At 38.5% G+C, this 21,076-nt stretch overlaps 1 protein-coding gene across 1 annotated transcript in view; it reads right to left on the reverse strand.

The window, feature by feature from the left end:
• Nucleotides 1–21,076, reverse strand: part of kif26ab (kinesin family member 26Ab) — a 105,749-nt gene that overhangs the window by 45,120 nt on the left and 39,553 nt on the right. Inside the window, exons 3-4 of the mRNA XM_016551236.1 lie at nt 17,584–18,072; nt 9,505–9,671 (exon numbers count right to left, since the gene is read on the reverse strand). Coding sequence (XP_016406722.1) covers nt 9,505–9,671; nt 17,584–18,072 — 656 coding nt within the window. The remainder of the gene's footprint in view (nt 1–9,504; nt 9,672–17,583; nt 18,073–21,076) is intronic.

Consider the following 21,076-nt stretch of genomic DNA (forward strand, 5'->3'; position numbering starts at 1 on the left):
CTGACATATGGAGACCCCCCCCCCAGGTCATAAGGCAGTTGGAATTTGACTGATTTTACAGAATTTATTTCCTCTATAGTGTTGCAGTAAACATCAGCTCTTCCACAGCCCCATGTCTATTGAGTCCATACACATGAGTCAGCAGATCCATGCCATCTAGGGGACTCGCTGATGCCTGCTGCTCTTCCTGTGGTGACCGTATGCAAGTGGGCTGGATAGTCTTCCTGACACAGCAGTTTTCATGCTTTTCCCTGAGCTGTCACAGACCCCCAACTGTAAGCATGAAAAACACCAACTGTTTGCTGTATACGTACTTGTTTATTCAGGAAAAAGGTTTAGGTAGGTGCTTTATTATGCCCAATTTGCATAATTGTCCCCCAAAATGCCATGTTTTGTATCTTCTGTTCTGCCCTGTTCCATACTTCAAATTTAATTTGAGCCCTTTTACACTTCCTGGGTGTTTCAGTAAAGTGAAAGGAAGTGTATCGGTTCCTTCAAACCACCTTTTAATCTGTCAAAGGATGCATACCGCAATGTGAAACGCTAAAGCCCTGCTAAAGTTATAGAATAAATGCTAAATTATGCATAACTGTGTCCCGGACAACACTGAAGGGTCACCTTCTTGCACAAGGACTTCAAAATGATGGACACTATTGGTCAAAAGTTTAGAATAATTATGATGTTTTAATGCATTTGAAAGAAGTCTCTTATGCTGACTAAGGCTGCATTTTTTGACCAAAAATACAGTAAAAACAGTGATATTGTAAAATATCATTACAATTTAAAACATCTGTTTTCGGTTTCAATATGTTTTAAAATGTAATTTATTAGTGCGATGCAGAGCAGTCGTTAGTCCAGTCTTCAGTGCCACACGATCCTTCAGAAATCATTCTAATTAGCTGATTTTGGTAAGTCTTGTTCTGCTTAATATTTTTGGGGAAACCATGCTACATATTTTTCAGGGTTCTTTGATGAACAAAGTTTGAAGAAAAGCAGCTTTTGTCACACTATAATTGTCTTTACTGTCATTTTTGATCAATTGAATGCATCCTTGCTCAATAAAAGTATTTATTTCTTTTTAAAAGAATCATACGGACCCCAATCTTTTGACCATAGTGTATATCTCTTTCTCGGCTGACCACTTGTGATCCGATCTTCCGAGACAGATGTCAATACCAGGTGTAGTAATGGGGTCCAGATGTCCAGTCAACTGAGGTTTGAATGCTGTTGTATCATGTGAGAACATTTCACTGTGAGAAACACAGATGTGCAAAAAGCTGTTCAAGTAGCTGGTGATGTTTTGATGAGGAAACACACTCTTCACAAGTTTAGTTATCTGGTAGTCTATTTTCTGTAAATGAATTGCTGTCACTACACTTCTAAACAGAGTGGGGACATACAGTTAACAGAAAAGAGTTTGTGTAGAACAAATGCAGAAAGCTTCAAGGTTGTGGCATATGAGAGAGGATCCATTGTGATGCTAAAACGCTGACAGTACATTTGTTTCACAAGTGCTTCAAAGGTGAAGTCTGCCTCCTTTCAGACAAAACAAAGAAGCTTTAGTGTTCTTCATGTTTTCTCGAAGGTGATAATCACCCCAGTGAGAGCTGTTTGGGCTGAGAGACTCACAAAATGGGGGTTATTCACACAACCTGGGGGTGTGTAAAAAGCAGGAAGATGTGGGGAATAATAGAGAGAGGGTGGGAGACATTCAGTGGAGGTGGTCACAGGTTACAGAGGAGTGATTTTAAGTGGTGACATTTTGTAAAGGTGTGGGGGTGAAGACAAGACAGAAGAAGCAGGACCACCGACATGACGTCAACACTGTACAGTATAACAAACAACCACTATTTATTTTTTTTGTAATATTATATTTCAATGATATTTTGTTCTAGACATTTTAAAATTCTGTATATCCGTGTGTAAAGTGCATGTATGTATACATGGGAAAAATTAATTAAGTCTCTTATGCTCACCAGGACTGCATTTATTTAATCACACATACAGTAATACAGTAATATTGTGAAATATTATTAGAACTTAAAATAACTATTTTATATTTAAATATCTTTTAAAATGTAATTTATTCCTGTAATGCAAAGATGAATTTTCAGCATCATTACTCCAGTCCTCAGTGTCACATTATCCATCAGAAATGATTTATTAATTGATGTTATTAATGCTTTTTGAAAATATAACATTAATAGTATATATTTTTTCTGGATCTGTCCATTTGGACACATCAATACTTCAGAGCAAACCCCCTGAGGAAAGGAAGTGGGCTTGGCTTGAGCAGATCCCTGGGGCCGCTGGCCTAGAGTGATAGATCCATCAACACCTCCATCATCCACCCTCACCACCCAAAATCACACAGCAGAACATCTCACGGCCCACCGCAGGCTCTTCACACCTGGACACTCTGCCCTGAGTGCCCCCCTCCTTCCCAGCCTTCATTTCTCCAGTAGCAGCCTCGGCTGCTCCCGTGACCATTACACACACACACACACACTAACAGACAAACTCAAGCTTGACCGCATAATTAGGACTGGAGACCACAAGCTGGAGGTTCAGCCAGAGTAAATACACAGTAAAACAACAAGGCACATCTCAACACAGAACTGTCAACAAAACCGATCCTACTGCAACTAAAGTCAACGATCAAGGAGATTTTTTAGTATCAAATGTTTGAGAATGAAACTTCCATGTTCACAAAATACATAGAATACACTACTTCTTTAAAAAACTTGTGGAGAAGCATTTGCAAAGCAAGATTTATTTGATAAACTGATTCATTGATTCACTTGAGTAATGACTAGGGAAAAACTCATGCAGAAGTATTTGCAAAGCCAGATTCATTTGAGAAACAGCAAATTGCATTGATTCTTTCAGACCGTTTCAATAAACCAGTTTAAAAATGATTCATGGGTTCATTTGATTCATCACTCAAACGTATTGACAGAAACACTTATTTAAACACTGCTTTTTTATCACTTTTCAAATATATTACACAGATTGTTTAAAATTGTCTGCCATACACCTGAGTCATGCTTTGCAAACTGGTCCAACTCAATCATTAAAAAGAATCACATAAAACACAGTCAGATGTCCAGAAGGTCCCAAAGAACCATAATTTCTCAATTTAAACCAGCAATTTCAGTAAATAATCTGAAGTCAAACTTTTAATCTCAGAACACAAATTTATCTAACATGGTGACTTACTTCAGTTTCATGGTGCCGCTCCACTTATTTTCCTCCACACTCCATGATTTTCTCTCCCTCCAGCTGCGAGTGTCGGTGTGGGGCATTAGTCCGAGTCGGCCCACCATGTGTGTGGATTCACCTCACTGCCTACCAGCTCACTGCATCAGTGTTTTCAAAGTAACTGCACATTGGTGTGTTTGCCACTATCAGCATTGACCGAAGTGCTCCCGTTTCCCAGCTCTTGTCACGCAGCTGCGCAGCAGGGCCCGGCTCCCCTCCAGGGCCCCGACTACTCAGCATTAATCTGTTTTCCCAATTTGTCCCTGTGAGGGATTAGTGCTGTCACTCAAAAAGCAGCCATCCACATGGATCATTTGCCTGTTTCTTTCTCCTCTGCTCTGTTCCTCTGTGTACTTTCTCTATCTCTCCATCTCTCTGCCCCTCCTCTCTGTTTCTGGATATCTTTCTCGCTGTAATCCTCGCTGTGATGGGTGGCCTACGGAGCCGGCGTTATCAGCTTAGCTGAGTGCTGTTGTGACTGTGTGCAAGAACTCTCAACAACCCCTCACTTCTCATTCACTCACCTCTCCACTCCGCAGTCAACCATCCCCCATGTCACCATCCCATCGGCTCCATTAGAGCCCCGTCCCCTTGTCCCACCCATCAGAAGACCACTGTCCACATTAGCATTGGCACAGCATGTGGGTGGAAAGGTGAATGGCATCCCCCTGTTTACAACTCTTGGGATGCTTTATCATTATTGCCCCACTACAGCAGTAGAAGGAAGCAAATTGTCCAAACAATGAGATTAAACGGATGCATTTATGTACCTAATTGATTTTAAATTGGAGCACACAGTGAGAACTCAAGAATTGGGGGCAATGCTAGTCATAAAGCGGTAAGCACCCAAATGCATCAACTGACCTTTCATTACAAGAGGAAGAATTGTTAAATATGTACTAACTTATATGCCGTTAGCCACTGATGAAAGGTTACTTCAAAGCTTTGCAGTCTTTGGTAAGTATACAGATGCAAAACAAATGCAGACTAAATGGGGGCTCTTTAAATGTGCATTCAGTAGTTTGGTGCCAATTTAAAAAGTTTACACAGTAAGAAATAATTAGCGTTATCTGAATGGTGTACACTCATGAGATGAAGACTGTACTAATTTATTTACTTATTCCTCATGCTCATTGGTTCTGTAGATACTCAAGTAGCATGTTGTTTGGTGATGTGAAGAGTGAAAATTAGACAATATAACACTTATTTTGTGTTTTACCAGCGGAAACAATGGGAAATTAGTACCTGTATAGCCGTAAAAGCTGAAAAGACTTAAAGTCAGAAGACAGAAAGACAAAAACGAAGCACGTTCACGAGAGTCTGAAGTGCAAGCTTTATGTCGCTTCCTATTGAGACGTAATCTTTTTATATAGGTTGAGACTTCCAAGGTAAGCACAAGTACCATTTTGATGAACAATACAACACAGGTATCCTCTCTACTGTAAACAAGCACAGTGCCAGCTCACATGTGAGTTTGCGCCCACAAATACGTCAGGAAGACAGCAAGCTTGCACTCTAGATTCTCGTGAATGAGCTCAGGGCCATTTGCCTTAGGCTATGGATTACAAGTAAATAATGTTCAGTTTCTTGCATAGACAGGTCATTTCACTTCATAAGACCTCAATATACAGTATATCGTTAGGAGCCATGGTAATAAATTTGTGTTGCCTGTATATGCATTTCTGACTCTCAAAGTGATAGTATCTGGGAACTGCATTTTATGAACCACTAAGGACGACGGTTTCAGATAAAAATCTTTACTGTTCAACTGAAGAAAAAAGTTACCTACATCTTGTCTGACCTGAGAATGACTAAATTAACAGTAAATGTTCATTTTTGGGTGACCGATTGCTTTAAAGTGCAGGAAGAACAGTGATGCTAATGCTAATACTAGCTAGAGAATGCCCCTATAACAGGAGGTATGAGTAGATTAATTGATAACAAAACATATAATGTTCTACTTCAGGCTTTCTGTGAACAAATGTACCATCTATTCTAGTTGGAACAATTGCACTAGCACCAGGAAAGCAGTTCAGATGTGGCACAAGAATGAATGTAATTTTCACAGTTCATGTGAACTAACGCCTCCCTTTCCCACTTTTATCTTCAGTTGGCAATTATGTTTATTCAAGGCCCAGCATATACATGCCATGAATTAACTTCCCTTTGTTTCTATGGTTACTCCTTAAGACCAGTGCAACAAAGCACTTTGGCTGCTCAACTCGTCTGGTGACAGTCTGGATTGTTGTACGTGTAATTACGGTGGAATGTTTACTCCAATCATAGTCATTACTGTTCAAGCTCACCTGGACAGGCAACTGAAAATGAGTGCTAGGCCATAAAAAACATTTCACCGTGTGTTGTGCTCAATGCCACTGCAAGTCTGCATACCGCCAAACAGCTGTGCCTCTCAATGCTGACCTGCATGCATGCACGTACAAGTATACACCCTCCATTTACACACCTTGAAACCTTGGAATGGGCAGTCAACTAATGAATTGTGGCAGCAGTTTAAAAGAAATGAAGTTCGGACTTCACACAATGTCTATACCACACGTGAATGAGCATCACATGTAGACAGTGAAAACAGTATCGCTTTTATAAGAGAAGCCTTGTCACGTCACCACTCACTCCTAGTGAAGACACTACAACCCTCTCAGAGAAGAGCTGTTTTGTCACAAATTCACCTACAATTATAGATTTCTTAAAGTGAAAGGCATTTTACACTGTATGCAATCTTGTCATCCATACATACACATGAATGGCACTGAAAAACAAGCTAGCAAATGCTAAACGACATGGTACATTTGTAAGATTATGTAAATATTGCGTTCCGTGCTATATGAAAGTGATATATAAATTAACAATATTTATTTATTTTTCTCCATAAACATCTATCCTTTACATTCCAGGACGAACCAAATTTTTTCTGTGCTAAAAAAACTGCTGCTGAAGGTTTTGCTGGACAGCTTAAGGCCAAAGTATACTTTGGTTTTTACACGTACGCAAGGGTCACCAGAATAGTATACGCAATTTTTGTAACAGGTCGCATATGCTCATTGAATCTCTTTTGAACTAATCAATTGCTCCACAAGGTGGCAACACTGGCACTGGAGGTTATTTCACAGTAGAAAATGAAACCAAATAGACGGAATAACAACAGCAACAAATAGCGGAGACTGCAACAACAACAGACACCCGCATTGACAAGCACCTGTGTGAGGGGTTATGAAATAGCAGCAACTTTAGTTTAAAAGAGTACTTAGAGAGAGTACTTAGATATAAGGTATTTTTATTGGCCATAACAACCTGATCTCATGGCAATTCATACATATTTTATGAGGTGGCTAATTTATACGACCTCACTTGTACAAATTTGTAAATTCGTACTAATTAGCCATCTCGTAAAATATGTGCTACTTGGTCATGAGATAGCGTTGGTCATAACTTCTGGAGAGAAATAGCACAGACACGGGACTAAGATGAAGCTTTCCAGAGTGCATGTGTCAACCGCCTATCAAATGGAGTATACTTTGTAAGGCTACATGTTCTACTTTACACATATGCTAGCCTTAATTTTACCATGTATTTGATCACTTCTGATTGGTCAGCAACATACTGCAGCAGTAAATAATTAAAATATATACAAGACTAATTAGGTGCTCAAAGAACCCACAAAATAGTGAACTTGCCCAAACCTCCAGTGAAAGGATTGTATTTGGTACTTTCCCATTTAAAACTTTTGACACCCACATATACAACATACACACCAAATCTTTTACCATTCATTGCACATTTTTTACCCACATGGACAGCCGCTCTGATCTCTAGACAGACAAATCTCTCAACCTCATTTTCTTTCTCTTTCTCTCATCCCCTTTGGAGTCAATAGAGCACGTGGCTATCTAAAACAGTCATATCCTTTTAATCAGTTCTACCCCAACTCCCACCTAGCAAAGGCTCAGATGATTCACTCACATGACCCTGTACACGATGCTCAGTTCAGGGTTGTTTTGAACCATTTCATCTCGCGGAGCACCGAGGTGGAATAGCAAAGCACAGCAGACTATTGAGTGTGACAGTGCATCCTGAAGCTCTGGGAAGCTCTTTGGGCCCTCTGTCTGTATTCATTATAGGAGCCAGCTAGAATGTCAATACACTAATCATATGCTCCGTCACTCTGGAGCATATGCCGAGAAGGGGGGTTAGGGAAAAGTCAACTTCTCAGCCATGCATCTAGCCATCATCCGCTCCTCTGTTTTCTTACTAGTTGCCCACTAATATTTATACAGTACAGGCTGAAATAAAGAAAGTTAAATCACCTTATGGAAGCCAAAGATGCCTTACAAAAAGACTATGGAAACATGGTTCAGCAATCATGGTACTTTGATTTACCTTGGCACTGAGTGCCTTATTCATAGACTAAGGTACTTAAACAGTACTTTATGTGGGTACATTATGTGGGTGTCCATTTATAAGGTAATACCATTATATATATATTTTTTGTAAAGCAATTGTAAGGTAACACCTTGCATTAACGTGATTGAATTACAATAAGATAACACTTAATACAAGCCAGGTTTACAATAATTGCACCCAATACACATTGTGATTCAATCACTGCAACCACATTCAGCGGTGTTCAGGGATGGATGCTGATCACTGCTGTTCTGAAAATTATTTTTCATAAAATGTTATTTGAAATCAAAGATCATAACAACACCTAAAGGTTGACTGGATACAGATTGACCTTGTCCCTCGTCACTTTCTCCTCCAACTCTAATTGTAATCTAATTAACATTTTACTTACAAGAGAGGATCCAGCCTCCTGCTTGTTGTACAATAAGAATAACTGCAGGTCTGGATGTTCACTACCAGCCCTTGATTTAAATTTAGAAGTTTGATAATGACTCCTTTATAGGATGCTCTTCATTAATTTTTTGGCACGCCTGAAAGCAAGGTGTTGCACTGGCATTTCTTATTCTGCATACTCTGATCAAGTCAAACATCTGTGGAAAGGTATCTGGAGGTCTTAGTGAACTGCTAGGTGGAGCAAGTTATTAGTCTTGATTTTAATTAAACAGCAATTAATATTTTATACCAGTTTCACACCTTAAATAAGCAGTTTACTGTTAATCCATCATGTGTCACTTGTGCACAAACTAACACTAATGCATATTTATGTCCAGAAAGCAGCTAGTCAAAGTCTTTTTAAGAAAAATCACACAACAGGCACCATATTGAGCATTTCTATCACTCATACATGTATGAGTGGATTGTCCCTGGCGTATGCAATCTCTGATAGTGCAGTTCTTCAATTTCTCAGCCTTTGGTTACTAATTTAATGCTAGTTACACAAATTAGTGGCTGTTAGTAACAAACAATCAAGTATGTCCCATATTCAGCATTCAAAGAATGCCAGGGTGTCCAAAATAAAAACTGACCTCATTCCTAACCATAACAATAAAATTCCTGGTAGGCACTAGTATTTGGGATGAAACAAGAGGTGGTACCCAACATAACTTCCTACTTCTTCTGTTCATCCACCCAGGAGTTTAAATTAAGAGGGAAAAACAAATCTATTTTCTCTCTCTTCCTCGTCATTATGTTTCTGTGACATAGCAGTCTCCCTGCGTATCCGCTTCTTTTGAGATCAACTCCAAAGAAAACAGACGTGCAATTATACATCAGACTGCAAACATTAACCTTGTCCTACATGGGGTCACATCTGTCTGTTGTCTCAGAATGACCCGGAAGTGCTTGGGCAGGTGGCAGCATCCCAAGTGGATCTAAAAACTTAGCTGTCGTCATTCTCCACAAAGGGAGAGGCCCCTGATCACTCTTTAATGTCCCATGTTGTCACTTGGCTTGAGAAATTTGTCAAATGTGTTTTCCAGGACCATCCCAGAAGAGTTCCTGTCACCAGCCTTTTGCAAATACCAGTGGAATTGAGAAACTAATACATTGAAGCAGTGATCTAGTAGACACGCAACTCTACAGGGATAATCCTACTGGAGCAACATAGGGTTAAGGTGCCTTTCTCAAGAAGGAACTCTTCTGGTTGCCAGTCAATAGTTACTATGCCACGCCATCCTATAATAATATACCACATCACACCAAGTCCAAAATCTGTAACCTTGATTTTTAGTTAAGGTAAAGATCCAGAGGCATCTAGTTTGCTACCATGCTTTGCTACATAAGGATGTTTGAGGGTCCATTAAGTGATCTATGTTGAATTCTTACCTGATGAAAAAGGATGCCGCAGCTGAAGTGGGATGATCAGAGGAAGCAGACACAGCCTGGCCAAAATGACCCGGACTTCTCTGTCTGGAGGGAGTCAGGGACACTCTGGAGATGGTGGTATCTGAATGCCATTCGTTCTGCTCTGCTTGACCTACGAGGCCTTGTGTCTGGGGTGGGGAGAAGCAGGAGAGGAAATGCTTCAAACTCTGGATCCCAATAATATGACATTAAATTACCTTCTTACATAGTTCCATGAATCACACGCCTAGGTCACGGAGGATCACACCTTCTTGAAGGAATAGAGCAAGTCCTTACAAGGAGCAAGAGGCAGTTCCCTTATGGATTATGTTTCAAAGGTCACAAATAAAAAGAAGGAGGTAACACTTACTCACATGCATTTATCATAAAGTACATAATTAACCACCAGGGAGGAACATTATTCCCTGTACTAAAGGTATGAATAGGGTTTCAGTGGGTAGAGATTAGACCGATTCACAAGAAATGTGAAATCCTTAGCCAGAATCATAGTAAGATTCAGAGGTTGTCAATCCAGACATGGGTCCACCAGGTCTCCCATGATTTGAGGCAATACAGGCAAGCTCTCGAGAAAGTGGACAGGTCAAGAAACTAGTCTTCTATCAGTGTCTCCAATGGTGTTCCCACAAAAGCTCAAAATCTGGGTGCTTGATATATGCATGATTCTACAAATCGACTCTACACTGTGATATTTGAAATGCTGTTACATAATTCTTGCATGAAGTCTGTGAGAAATATCTTTTTTGCAGATAATAAAATAAAACATCTAGAACATATTGGTTGGTAGTTGTTAAATATTCTTGCACTGGAGCCCATTCATTCACTGACGTTTTCATTATTTTACCAGAGTTGCTCTTTGTCTCCGAGGCTTGTGAGTAACTAAGTAGCTTAAACCCACAATCAATATGATCTGTCAAGTGCTTGTTTTGAATGTAGGCAGTGTGTTAAAAGGCTTCAGGTAAGGTTGGGCAATTTCCCAGAGAATATCATGAGTTAGTCACTGACAGCACATTGAGCAAATGTCGTCTATGTTGCGGTGGTTGTGCATAATGGCTGGATTCGTGTTTGCTCTGGATTCATGTCTGGCAACTAAAATAACATCATTAACAATCTTTTCATGAAGCATAGACCATCCAGTGCGTGATGCGTCAACAGAACTCTGACAGGAGAACTATTTATTTATGGATGACATATGAGCTCCATATATCACAAACCTTCAGACATATGGAAGGATTACTCACACGAGATGGAGTACGACAAGCAGCATCCATTCTGTTTCTAGTCTGCACTTTGTTGAACTGTGACATTTGGTTGAATAATTACTATTACATAAGCTTCAACTGATTTGAGGGTTGGAGGGTTTTGAACAAAGGCAAAAGGTTTTGTTTTGTTTGAGTTGTTTACGTCTGTTTATTCAGATGCTCCAGGATTGTGTTTGTGTCTATAACTGCTTTCTGTGTACGGTTGAAATCAATAATTGTTATGTCTGTCAGTTCTGTCGCAGAAATGGCAATTCCATTGTTCGAAATTACAAAGTATGCATGTGGACATGACTTAAACTTCAATTAGTTTTTTTGGGGGGAATGACTATTCATACACAATAGCTGTTCCTGCGGCTTTTTATGTGAGTTTTTTTACAGCTTAGGTGGGATCAAAAAACGATTCTGGTGTCCAGGTTTTTGAGCCCGTGAGAAGTCAGAAAGGGCTCCGATGAACTTAGCACTCATGCATTCATCAACGCAAAAAACGACATGCTGGATCCGTGACATGACAGAGTCCTATCGCAGCGCATGGCATTCCGGTTTCAGATGAGCCGTGATAAATCAAAACAGCGTCACACTGACAGTGAATGGTGTCTATCTGGACAGAATGGTAATCCCCACGTACAGATAAAGAAGGAACGGGTGTCACATTTCACATCAACAGGATGTTTAAAGGGGCTACGCAGTCGAAGCGAGACAGAATTTGGGATGCACAAACATAGACATTAGATGCACATTCAAGCACACACACACACTGAAGCAGCTGTCAAAAAAACCCACTATGGGTTTTTGAGGACTTAAGCCCTCCAGTCAAGCTGTTTTCATGAGTGTCAGACACAGAGCACGAGGTGCACGTGCTGTATCCCCAGGTCGGGTCATTAAAGTACAGCTGCAGAGAGCTCCCAGCACTCGATAAAATCAGGTATTCTCTTTATGCTACACCCTACACCCTCTCTACAACCTCATCTCTACACTAGAGTCCAGAAAATCCAACTATTCACATCTCCTTCCGAATGTCTGTCTTTCCTTTTCTTTTCTGTTAAGGAGCAGCATAATTTCTCTCTCTTTCTCCTGCTCAGAGGGAGGCAGATCACAGTCTGTTCACGCTGCTTAAGGATTCCTGGTTTTGGGCTCCCAGTAGGCCAGTAGGTCATTCTAGCCCATATGAAACCCACGTGAAAAATCCCATCTCGCTATGCTCTAATAATTTTATCTGCCAGCTTGAGTAAAGAGCAATAAACCTGACAGTAACATGCTCTCAAGACGGATTTTATTTTCATTTTAAAGGTGTTACTCATCAGATTATAGTAAAATATGTTTGACCAAATGCTCTAAGAAACAAACATTTTTTCTGTGTATGTTGTAGTGTTAATTTCGTTAACGAAAACTATGATGAAAAATGTTGGTTGACAAGCTTTTTTCCTATGACTAGGACTAGGGGTGCGCCGATCCGATATTCAGTATCGGTATCACTCCAATACTGCCACTTTATGCTGGATCTGGGTATCGGTCAGACGAGACCGATCCAAATCCGATATTGTGCGTATACTATTCTGTGTTATTGTTAAGCCCAACGAAAGGCACAAAAACATTATATAGCACAATAAAGTTTCCGTGCACTATATTTCAAGTGTTCTGAGACCGTTCCATAGTTTAATGTGAGGTACAGATGAATATTTAAGTCGTTAAATTCAAGTTTTAGTAAACTCTTCTCTCCTCTGCGGCTGTCAGTCATCCTCCATTCAGCATTCAAACTGCGCGTCACGTTCGGTTACGACAGTCAAGACGATGAAACTCTCTCTAGGATGATACAATGTTCCTATTATTATACTTGATCTGTAGATAAACATCAGCGGTTTTGCATGAAAGGACTTTATCTTGCTGGAGTTAAGTGCTAATTCTAAATCATGTTACTTTCTACCGGGTGTCTGTTAGACCACAACACTGGAGTAGAAAGCACTATGAATTGTTTTTCATGCGCACAGTAACTGAAATTTAAAACTTAAAAGAAAAGGCTCAATAAACTATTGCACAGATATCATACACTACGCATCAATGTCTCTTCCCTTTGGGCTTTGAACTTTTCTATGCGGTGCGCTGCGCGCTGTGACTCTGTGTTGCTTCAAGCGCATCATTCTGCGACATGGGATGCGCATAAGCGCTTTGTGCCGCTCTGTATTGGAGCCTTTCATGTTATAATACTTTTGCGCAATGAAATATTGTTAATAGCCTTTCTTGTTCTGTCTTATCTATCATATGTTGCTGCCTCATTACTGTGCTATACATGTAAAAGAAATGTATTTAATTTATTGCATACATTTATATATAATTATATTTACTTGTTTTTCATGATTGTATATTACAATATAAAGAGCAATGTGTAACATTTTACCAGATTACACCTATTTACTTTAATTTTTCCCACCACTAAATAATGTTTTTTCTCTAAATGTTTAGATTTTATAAAATTATTGTGAACTCATCATTTTTGTAGAGTAAATGTTGCTGCTGGGAAAAAAAAAAAAAACTGTGCTGGTATCGGATTGATATCGGTATTGTCCGATACTCAGAACCTTTGGTATCGGATCGGGATCGGTTCTGAAAAAATGGTATCGTGCCACCCCTAACTAAAACGTGATGATGGCAAGATGACAATAAGGTGAATGAACGATAACTCTGACTATAACAACATGCAATATCGTTGACGATAAAAGACGTGACCAAAATGTATTTTAAAAAATAAAAACTTTACAAAAAATTATTTTTATTTTCCTCAAAAAAAAGGAGACAAAATATTTCTGCAGACTATTGTACATGCCTCTACTACGCAAGCTATCATGTGTGCGGTTGCCAGATATCAAGAGTTGAAATCCCCAAATCAGATCGCTCTTAAAAGGATAAATTTTCTGCTTATTTGTTTGCAATCTGGCAACCATGCACATGCACTCACTCTTCATTACGGAAGTGCCGATGATAAAGGCTATACCATCTTATAATTTGGCAAGTTATCTTAGAAGTTCTGTAACAGCCTGAAGTCAGAAGTGTGGCTATGATGTCTAAAAATTTGGCGTTTTGGAACAGAACTTCAATGGCAGAATTATCAGGTATTGTAAGTGGATTTGTAAAACGCATCATTCGAATTTCAAAATAACAGACTCGTTCTTGATTGTGTGTATGAATATGTTCTTATTCCGCTTTATAAACAAGTATTATGATGGCAGCACATTGATAGTATCAGATGGTAATATCATGGTACTTGAATATTGTGATAAATTGTTACCATGGGCAATCCAAGAGACTTAAAGGGGTGGTTGACTTTTTTTTTTTTCTAGGCTTGATTGTGTTTATGGGGTGCAGTCTAACATGTGTTCATGCTTCGTTTAAAAAAAACCGCATTATTTTTCACATAATTTACCTTTATTCCACATCGCTCTGTCCTTTCTCCTATAAACGCGCTGATCATTTCCTGCTTTTATGAAGCCCCTCAGAAATACGCAATGGGCTCAGATTGGTTAGCTAGCCCAGTGTGTTGTGATTCGCTAAACCGCCATTGCGCGTCTAAATGTCCTGCCCCTCACCTCAGCAGCATGTGCTCTGGTTGTATTGTAAACAATGGCGTCGTCTATATTGCTTATCAATTTGAGCCCGATTGAGACGCAGAGGATATTAGTAAAGAGGATCGTGCAGAAGCTGTGCAAGCACAGCTCTTAATGGTATGTTTGTTTGTTGGTGTCTCATACTTTTAGATATGCTGTTATTTGTAAATGCTACTGCTTATGTTAGCTTTTCATATATGGTTTTATCCTGATTAAAGCTTTAATACAGTACGGCAACTGCACGCGCGTCCATGTTTAACGCTTCTTATAGCTATGTGAAAATAAGTTTATAATATTAATTGGAACAGTTTATTGTTGGAGCTGAGCTGATGATCTGAATGAGAGAGAGAGAGAGAGATGCAGAGCGTGTGTAGATCAGGGGACGTGAGGAACATGATTAAGAGCCGCTGCTTTAGAACATTGATTTTGAAACTTGTGAATCTATTAGAATCGTTAGAAGACAGAATCGTGATTCATATATGATTCATATATATTTGCAATTGGCCATTTGTTGTGATAAACAGGAAAGTGTGTCCAGCTGAATTCTTCGCCCCCTGTGTTGCATGTTCCCAGGGGCCAGGTTTATATGGGTTTGTGATGACACAAACCCGGGAAGTAACTTGTTGTAGTCCCTTCGAGCCATTTTTGTAGGCATTAAACTGCCAGAATTTTAAAAGACGATATCTCCGTTTGCATTGAACTTTCATCTTCGTAACTTTGCAGATATTGTTTATGCTCAAACAGCAATATTACACACTAACTAACGTTAAAAAAGTGAAATCGCAATGAACCACCCCTTTAAAAGAAATGCAATAGTGTTACCATACCACATGTTCAAGAAAAAATACATGTGGTCTAAGCATTTCAAGAATTCGTTTGAATCTAAACTTGATAGCTGTCAGCTTCATTTTGTGTTGATGGTGATGCCCCTAAACTTTGCATCAAAGTGTTTCTTGCCATTTGACGTTTCACTTCTTGCTTTCCAGGAACTCTCACCTGCTTCAAAAGTAGTGATGTGCCTTTACCAAGTAGCACAAACATAAAAATCTACTTCACAGAACACAAGACCCCTCCAAAGACTTCCTGTCAGACTCAGTCCATCTCAATGGCTTTATCTCCTCCTCTTTTCTCCTGCTGCTTGTCATTTCTCCCCACAGAAATCAGATGAGTTAAAGCTCTTTGCTCAAGGCTCCGCTGAATTCCCAGCGCACTTCATGCATTATTGTCATCCCTCCAATCTAATGAAAGGAAGGAGCCTTTCCAAATTATACAAGGCACGTCTTTGAACAAGGGAAAAGCGTAGAGCTCAGAGCTATTCCTGTGCAAGCCTACATGTGTGAATTGTGTGTTTGCGTAAAGCAGACAGCTTCTGTTGGTTTTTCAAGATGTACTGGGCCAGTAGTTGGTCGGCTTTTTTATTCAAGGCTTTTTGCTTTGTGCTTTGTGCACAAACACATGCTGGTTGCTAAAAGCTTCAGTGGCGGCTCGCGCACAGGAATAAAAGCACTTGTTGACATTAACTCAAATAGGAAATGCACAGGCTATTGTTAATCTCCTATCATCCATAGCGGTAACAGTTGGCAGGAATAAAAAGGATCTATCAGAGGCAACTGCAAAAGATTGTAAAAGCAACATCAATACTACAGAAAGAGGTTATATGTATTACAATTAGACACAGCTCTGATGCAACAGAGACTCAGATATGAAAGACAGTCAGGAATAGTTCAGCTGACTACCTGTGGTGGTGAGTTTTGTTTAGTTTACTCTTACACTTAGTACACATGAGCAGTCTACTGTGGAATGTAACAGTGCCGTAAGGCAGCTAGTCAATGAAACGAAGGAGTAATAAAATGAACTCCTCAAGCTGTCAATCTGCCAACCTGCATTCTAGTGATCGATCGATTTATGGCTGAGACCAATATATCAGCCAGGTGAATAATCATATTCAGCCATTATGAGAATAATGTCAATAGTCAATAACCGTCTCTGTTTAATTATTTTAATTGCTGCATATATACACTATCATTCTGCATTTATTTGATCAAAAAATATATATAATGAAAAATTATTCCAATTTAAAATAACTGTTTTCTATTTTATTATATTTTAAAATATAATTCCAGTGATGGCAAAGCTGAATTTTTAACAGCCATTACTCCAGTCACACGATCACTAACAAATAATTTTAATATGCTAATTTGGTGATAAAAATAACCATTCTTATTCTTTTCACATTTGAAATCAGTTCTGCTTTTTTATATTTTTTTGTGGAAACCGTGATATCTTATTCCTCAGGATCCTTCGATGAATATGATTGTAAAAAGAACAGAATTTCTTTCAAATAGATTTTTTCATAACACTGTAAAAGTCTTTACTGTCACTTTTGATCAGTTTAATCCTTGCTAAATAAAAGTATTAGTTAATTTAAAAAATAAATAAAATAAAATACAAAAATAAAATAAAACAATAAAAGTAAAATAATACAAAAATAATACAAATTAAATAAATACAAAATCTTACTCATTTCATACTTTTAAATTGTAGTGTATATACTACCTCATTGTAAACATCACTGTAAAGTGTAACTGAAACACAAATGCTACATTCATTGACAATGTGATACGCATTTCCAAATCGCTCACTCACAATTCAGCAGGTGCATTGACAATGAGTAACTGCACTACAAGTGTACAAATCTGTAAATGAGACAGCATAATCTGTTAACACACTGTCTCAGTGCTCTTATGTTTCAAACATGCTCTCTATGTATAACTGGGTGCATGTGATTTAATTATGCAGGTGTTTTCAACTGCGATTCATTCAGACAGCTGTAGGCTCAATTAACCAGACCAATCGTCAACTGATGTCTGCTGGTGAATAATAATGCTCTTCAAATTGAACTTTTCCATACCTCTCAATCACTGTATGGCAGCAACAGCAGCTCTTTTGACTTGGAAAGATCAAAAATACATCCAAACGACTGTTATTTTCAACCCATACACCCTTTAAAAGCTCCTATTGTGAAAGATGAAGACTTTGCAGGGAATAAACATGGTCACTTCTATATTCTAAACACAGTGAGAATTAATGTTTTAGTAGTAAATGGGATCAACTGATTACCATTAAATTAATTTAATGCATAAACAAAAGAGCTCATAGTTGGACAGAAATTAAAGGTTGTATACCGGGTTTGGCTGAGGCAGGAAGTTATTGACGCGTGAGATGCTCCACATGCCCTCCAAGTACTGCTGGGCTTGAATGGTGACTGAACTGATGGTCCCCGTCAGAGGTCTTCCTCCCATGGTCACCTGCACGCTGGGTTTCATTGCCCCAGCGCTGGAAGATGGGCTCTGAGACCAGCCTTGCTCACGCTGCCGCTCCCCCACAGGCAGGACACTGTGCGCTGGGTGAGGTATCCTCGATCTGGTAGGTCTGGAGGAAAGAGTGACCACGCTGTTTGTTTTCAGCCTGGTGGGATGCCCAGGGAAGGTGTTGGGAGGCAGGGATGGCATGTCAGAAGCAGGGTACAGTTCTTGGAGAGTCTGCAGTGCCTGCTGTTTTAGCTGCTGTGCAGGTGTGCCACACACCTGACACCTCGTTCCTTCAAGTCCGCCTTTCAGCGACCAATCGGGCACTTGCAGCTGGTCGATGATAAAGGAAGCAAATCCAGGGTCCTACAGAGAGCAAGAGACAACAAAATACAGTTACAGATAAAAATGATGCTTGTTTTGATTTTGTTTTCCACATGAATTCTGGTTTGGTTTCTAAAGTATAAAATAAGAATACAAAGCTGTAAATCTCAGATTTTTTAAAAATACATAATTATCCATTTTAAATAATGTTTTAAACAAAAATGACAACAATAATCATCTATTTTATTATTAGTACCATTATTATTATTATTATTATTGTTGTTGTTGTTGTTGTTGTTATTATTATTATCATCATTAACAAAAACCATCATATATATACATACATACATATATATATATATATATATACACACATACATACATACATTCATATACAGTATATATTAAGCTATAAAACTTTGTAATTAGAAAATAAAACAAATCTAAATTGATTACTTTAAAACAATGCAGCAACAACAACATCAGCAATAAATGTGTTATTATTACTATTAATATCAACAACAAGATATATATACACACACACATTTTAAATTTTTTTTACATATAATAAAATAGAATATTATTGTTTTTTGTATTATTCTTATTATTATTATTATTAAAAAATAATAGTAATACAATTGTTATAACTTATTTTTATCAGAGTTAGATATAGAATAAATAATACAGAATAAAATTATATTAAAGTATACATTTGCTTTTATATTTTCATATTTAGCTATGCTTGCTGACAAAAAAAAAACGTATTTCCTCAAAGTGATCAAATAAATAAATAAATAAAATGCAAATTGTTCTTATCACAATAACCAGCTTTTTATTAGCAGGCCATTTACAAATATGCCGAAAATGCACATTTGCATGCGTTTTACTGATCTAAACCAGCAAAGTCATTGCCTGCAGACATTTAGACAAGATCTTCCTTGTTTTCCCAGAAGTCTCATCTTAATTATAATATTTCAAACTAAGCAGAGCTGAAAAGTGAGAGTTTTGTGGGTGGAAGGATTGAGCGGTGGGGAGGCGGGTGATAGGGTGTAAAGAAAACAACAGCTGAGCCCGGGCATGAAGCACATTGCAGCATGTATTTACATTTGATAAGACTCCCAGCAGGGAGAGATATGACAAGAGACCCAGCATGAAAATAATCATCTCCCATTCAATGCCAAGGGCATGACGCCAGTCTACCTGATGGACAGGGGCTTATGTATGTGTACTCACACACAATGAAGAGCTTGGAGCAGGTAACTGTTGCTACAATACAGGATCACTTATCATGATAATACTACCGAACATAAAGGATTACACAGCCACCATTAGAAAAACACTTACACAAAAGGTAAACAAGGAATTGATAGGAATTAAATTACACTGAAAGCAGATTTTAAAGGAATTATTCACTGAAAAATGAAACTGTGTCATTATTTAGTCACTATTTTAATTTCATTTCTTTATTTCCTCCATGGAAAAAAAGAAGCTCAAACAGGTTTGGAATTACATGAGTTATTGAGGACAGAATGCTACTTTTAAAGCAAACCAGTCACTCATTTCGAATGCTGTAACTTCTCTCACACATCCACACACACATCTGGTCTTCTGAGAGACATATCTCACATTTTAGATCAGTATTAGTGAGGTTAGACCCTGACTGGAGCCCAGGGCAGCATTAATGTTTATGGTGCCTGATGTTCTCAGAGCCACAGTAGTAACCTGGATGAGTGAGAGCCCAAAGGCACAACCACAGCACATAAATCATCCACTATGAGACGTAAAATAAGGATATTTAGTGGAATTAACGCCATAATTACTACACAAAACCCTCGTAGGTCTCTTCAAGCATCTCAATTAAGCCAGGCTTCGATATGTAAGCAAAAATCATCCCACAACTCCTTTGTTTAATAAAATATGGGGTCTCCTATGACAGACGATTATTAGGAATGCAGGCAGATCCGTTTGTGATTTGTGCCCTGATTTTAAACTTCTCAACTCAGGTGCACTGGAGTCCAATTATTATAAATATTCTGTGTGGGACTATTCAAAAGGGCATGAATATTTAAAGATGATCATTTAGATAAATAGTTGAATAGTGCAGGCTGGGAACAGAAAGCTAGCAATATATTGAGAAGGAACCAGATAAGTTAGCCATGCTGAGAGGATTTATGCGCGTTTTCAAATGGAAAATTTCAGAATATGTGCGCATCTGTAATTTATTAAAAAATAAATAAAAATTTTACATCACGTTTTTTGATCAAATAAATGTAGTCTTGGTGAGTGAAAAACTTTTGAATGGCAGAATAAATCTAATTTTAAAACATCATCTAGTTCAGGGGTAGGCAAGTTCGGTCCTAGAGAACCAGAGTCCTGCAGAGTTCAGCTCCAACCCTAATCAAACACACCTGAACAAGCTAATCAATGTCTTCAGGATTACTAAGGCTATAGGCAGGTGAGGTTTTTTTTCAGGGTTGGAGCTGAACTCTGCAGGACTGTGGCTCTCTAGGACCGAACTTGCCTACCCCTGATCTAGTTGGATTTTTATGATATATTCCAGGTGAAATAGGGATTTCAATAAAAGAAAATGAAGAGTGGGACTTGATGTTATCCATCTGTAACTGATTGGATACTGAAAATACATACCAAAATGAAGATCAGAAAAAGTAATTTCAGAGGTGGAGCAAGTTAACACTTTTTGTTTAAAAAAAATAAATAAATAAATAAAATTGTTTTTTTTGTTTTTTTTCTTTGAACTAACGTGCACAGAATCATGGACAACGAGACAACACACAAGGTTGTAAATAGGTTGAATTCTGATTACACATTGACTATGCATGTCTACACAAAGACATGCATGTACTTGCTGTGGTACAGTAAAATGCACCACCATTAGGATGTTACCATCCATCCACCAATGCCAGAAAGAGAAGTATAAAAAATGAAAAGTGAGAGAGTGAGCAAAGTAAGATGAGGGTTAGACCCCTGGCCTTGGGGCTTGTAGTTGGCCATTGTGTGACTTTATTGGCAGTCAGCTCTGGGTTTT

Source organism: Sinocyclocheilus rhinocerous, unplaced genomic scaffold (genome assembly GCF_001515625.1).
Source record: "Sinocyclocheilus rhinocerous isolate Xijiao unplaced genomic scaffold, SAMN03320098_v1.1 scaffold495, whole genome shotgun sequence".
NCBI lineage: Eukaryota > Metazoa > Chordata > Actinopteri > Cypriniformes > Cyprinidae > Sinocyclocheilus > Sinocyclocheilus rhinocerous.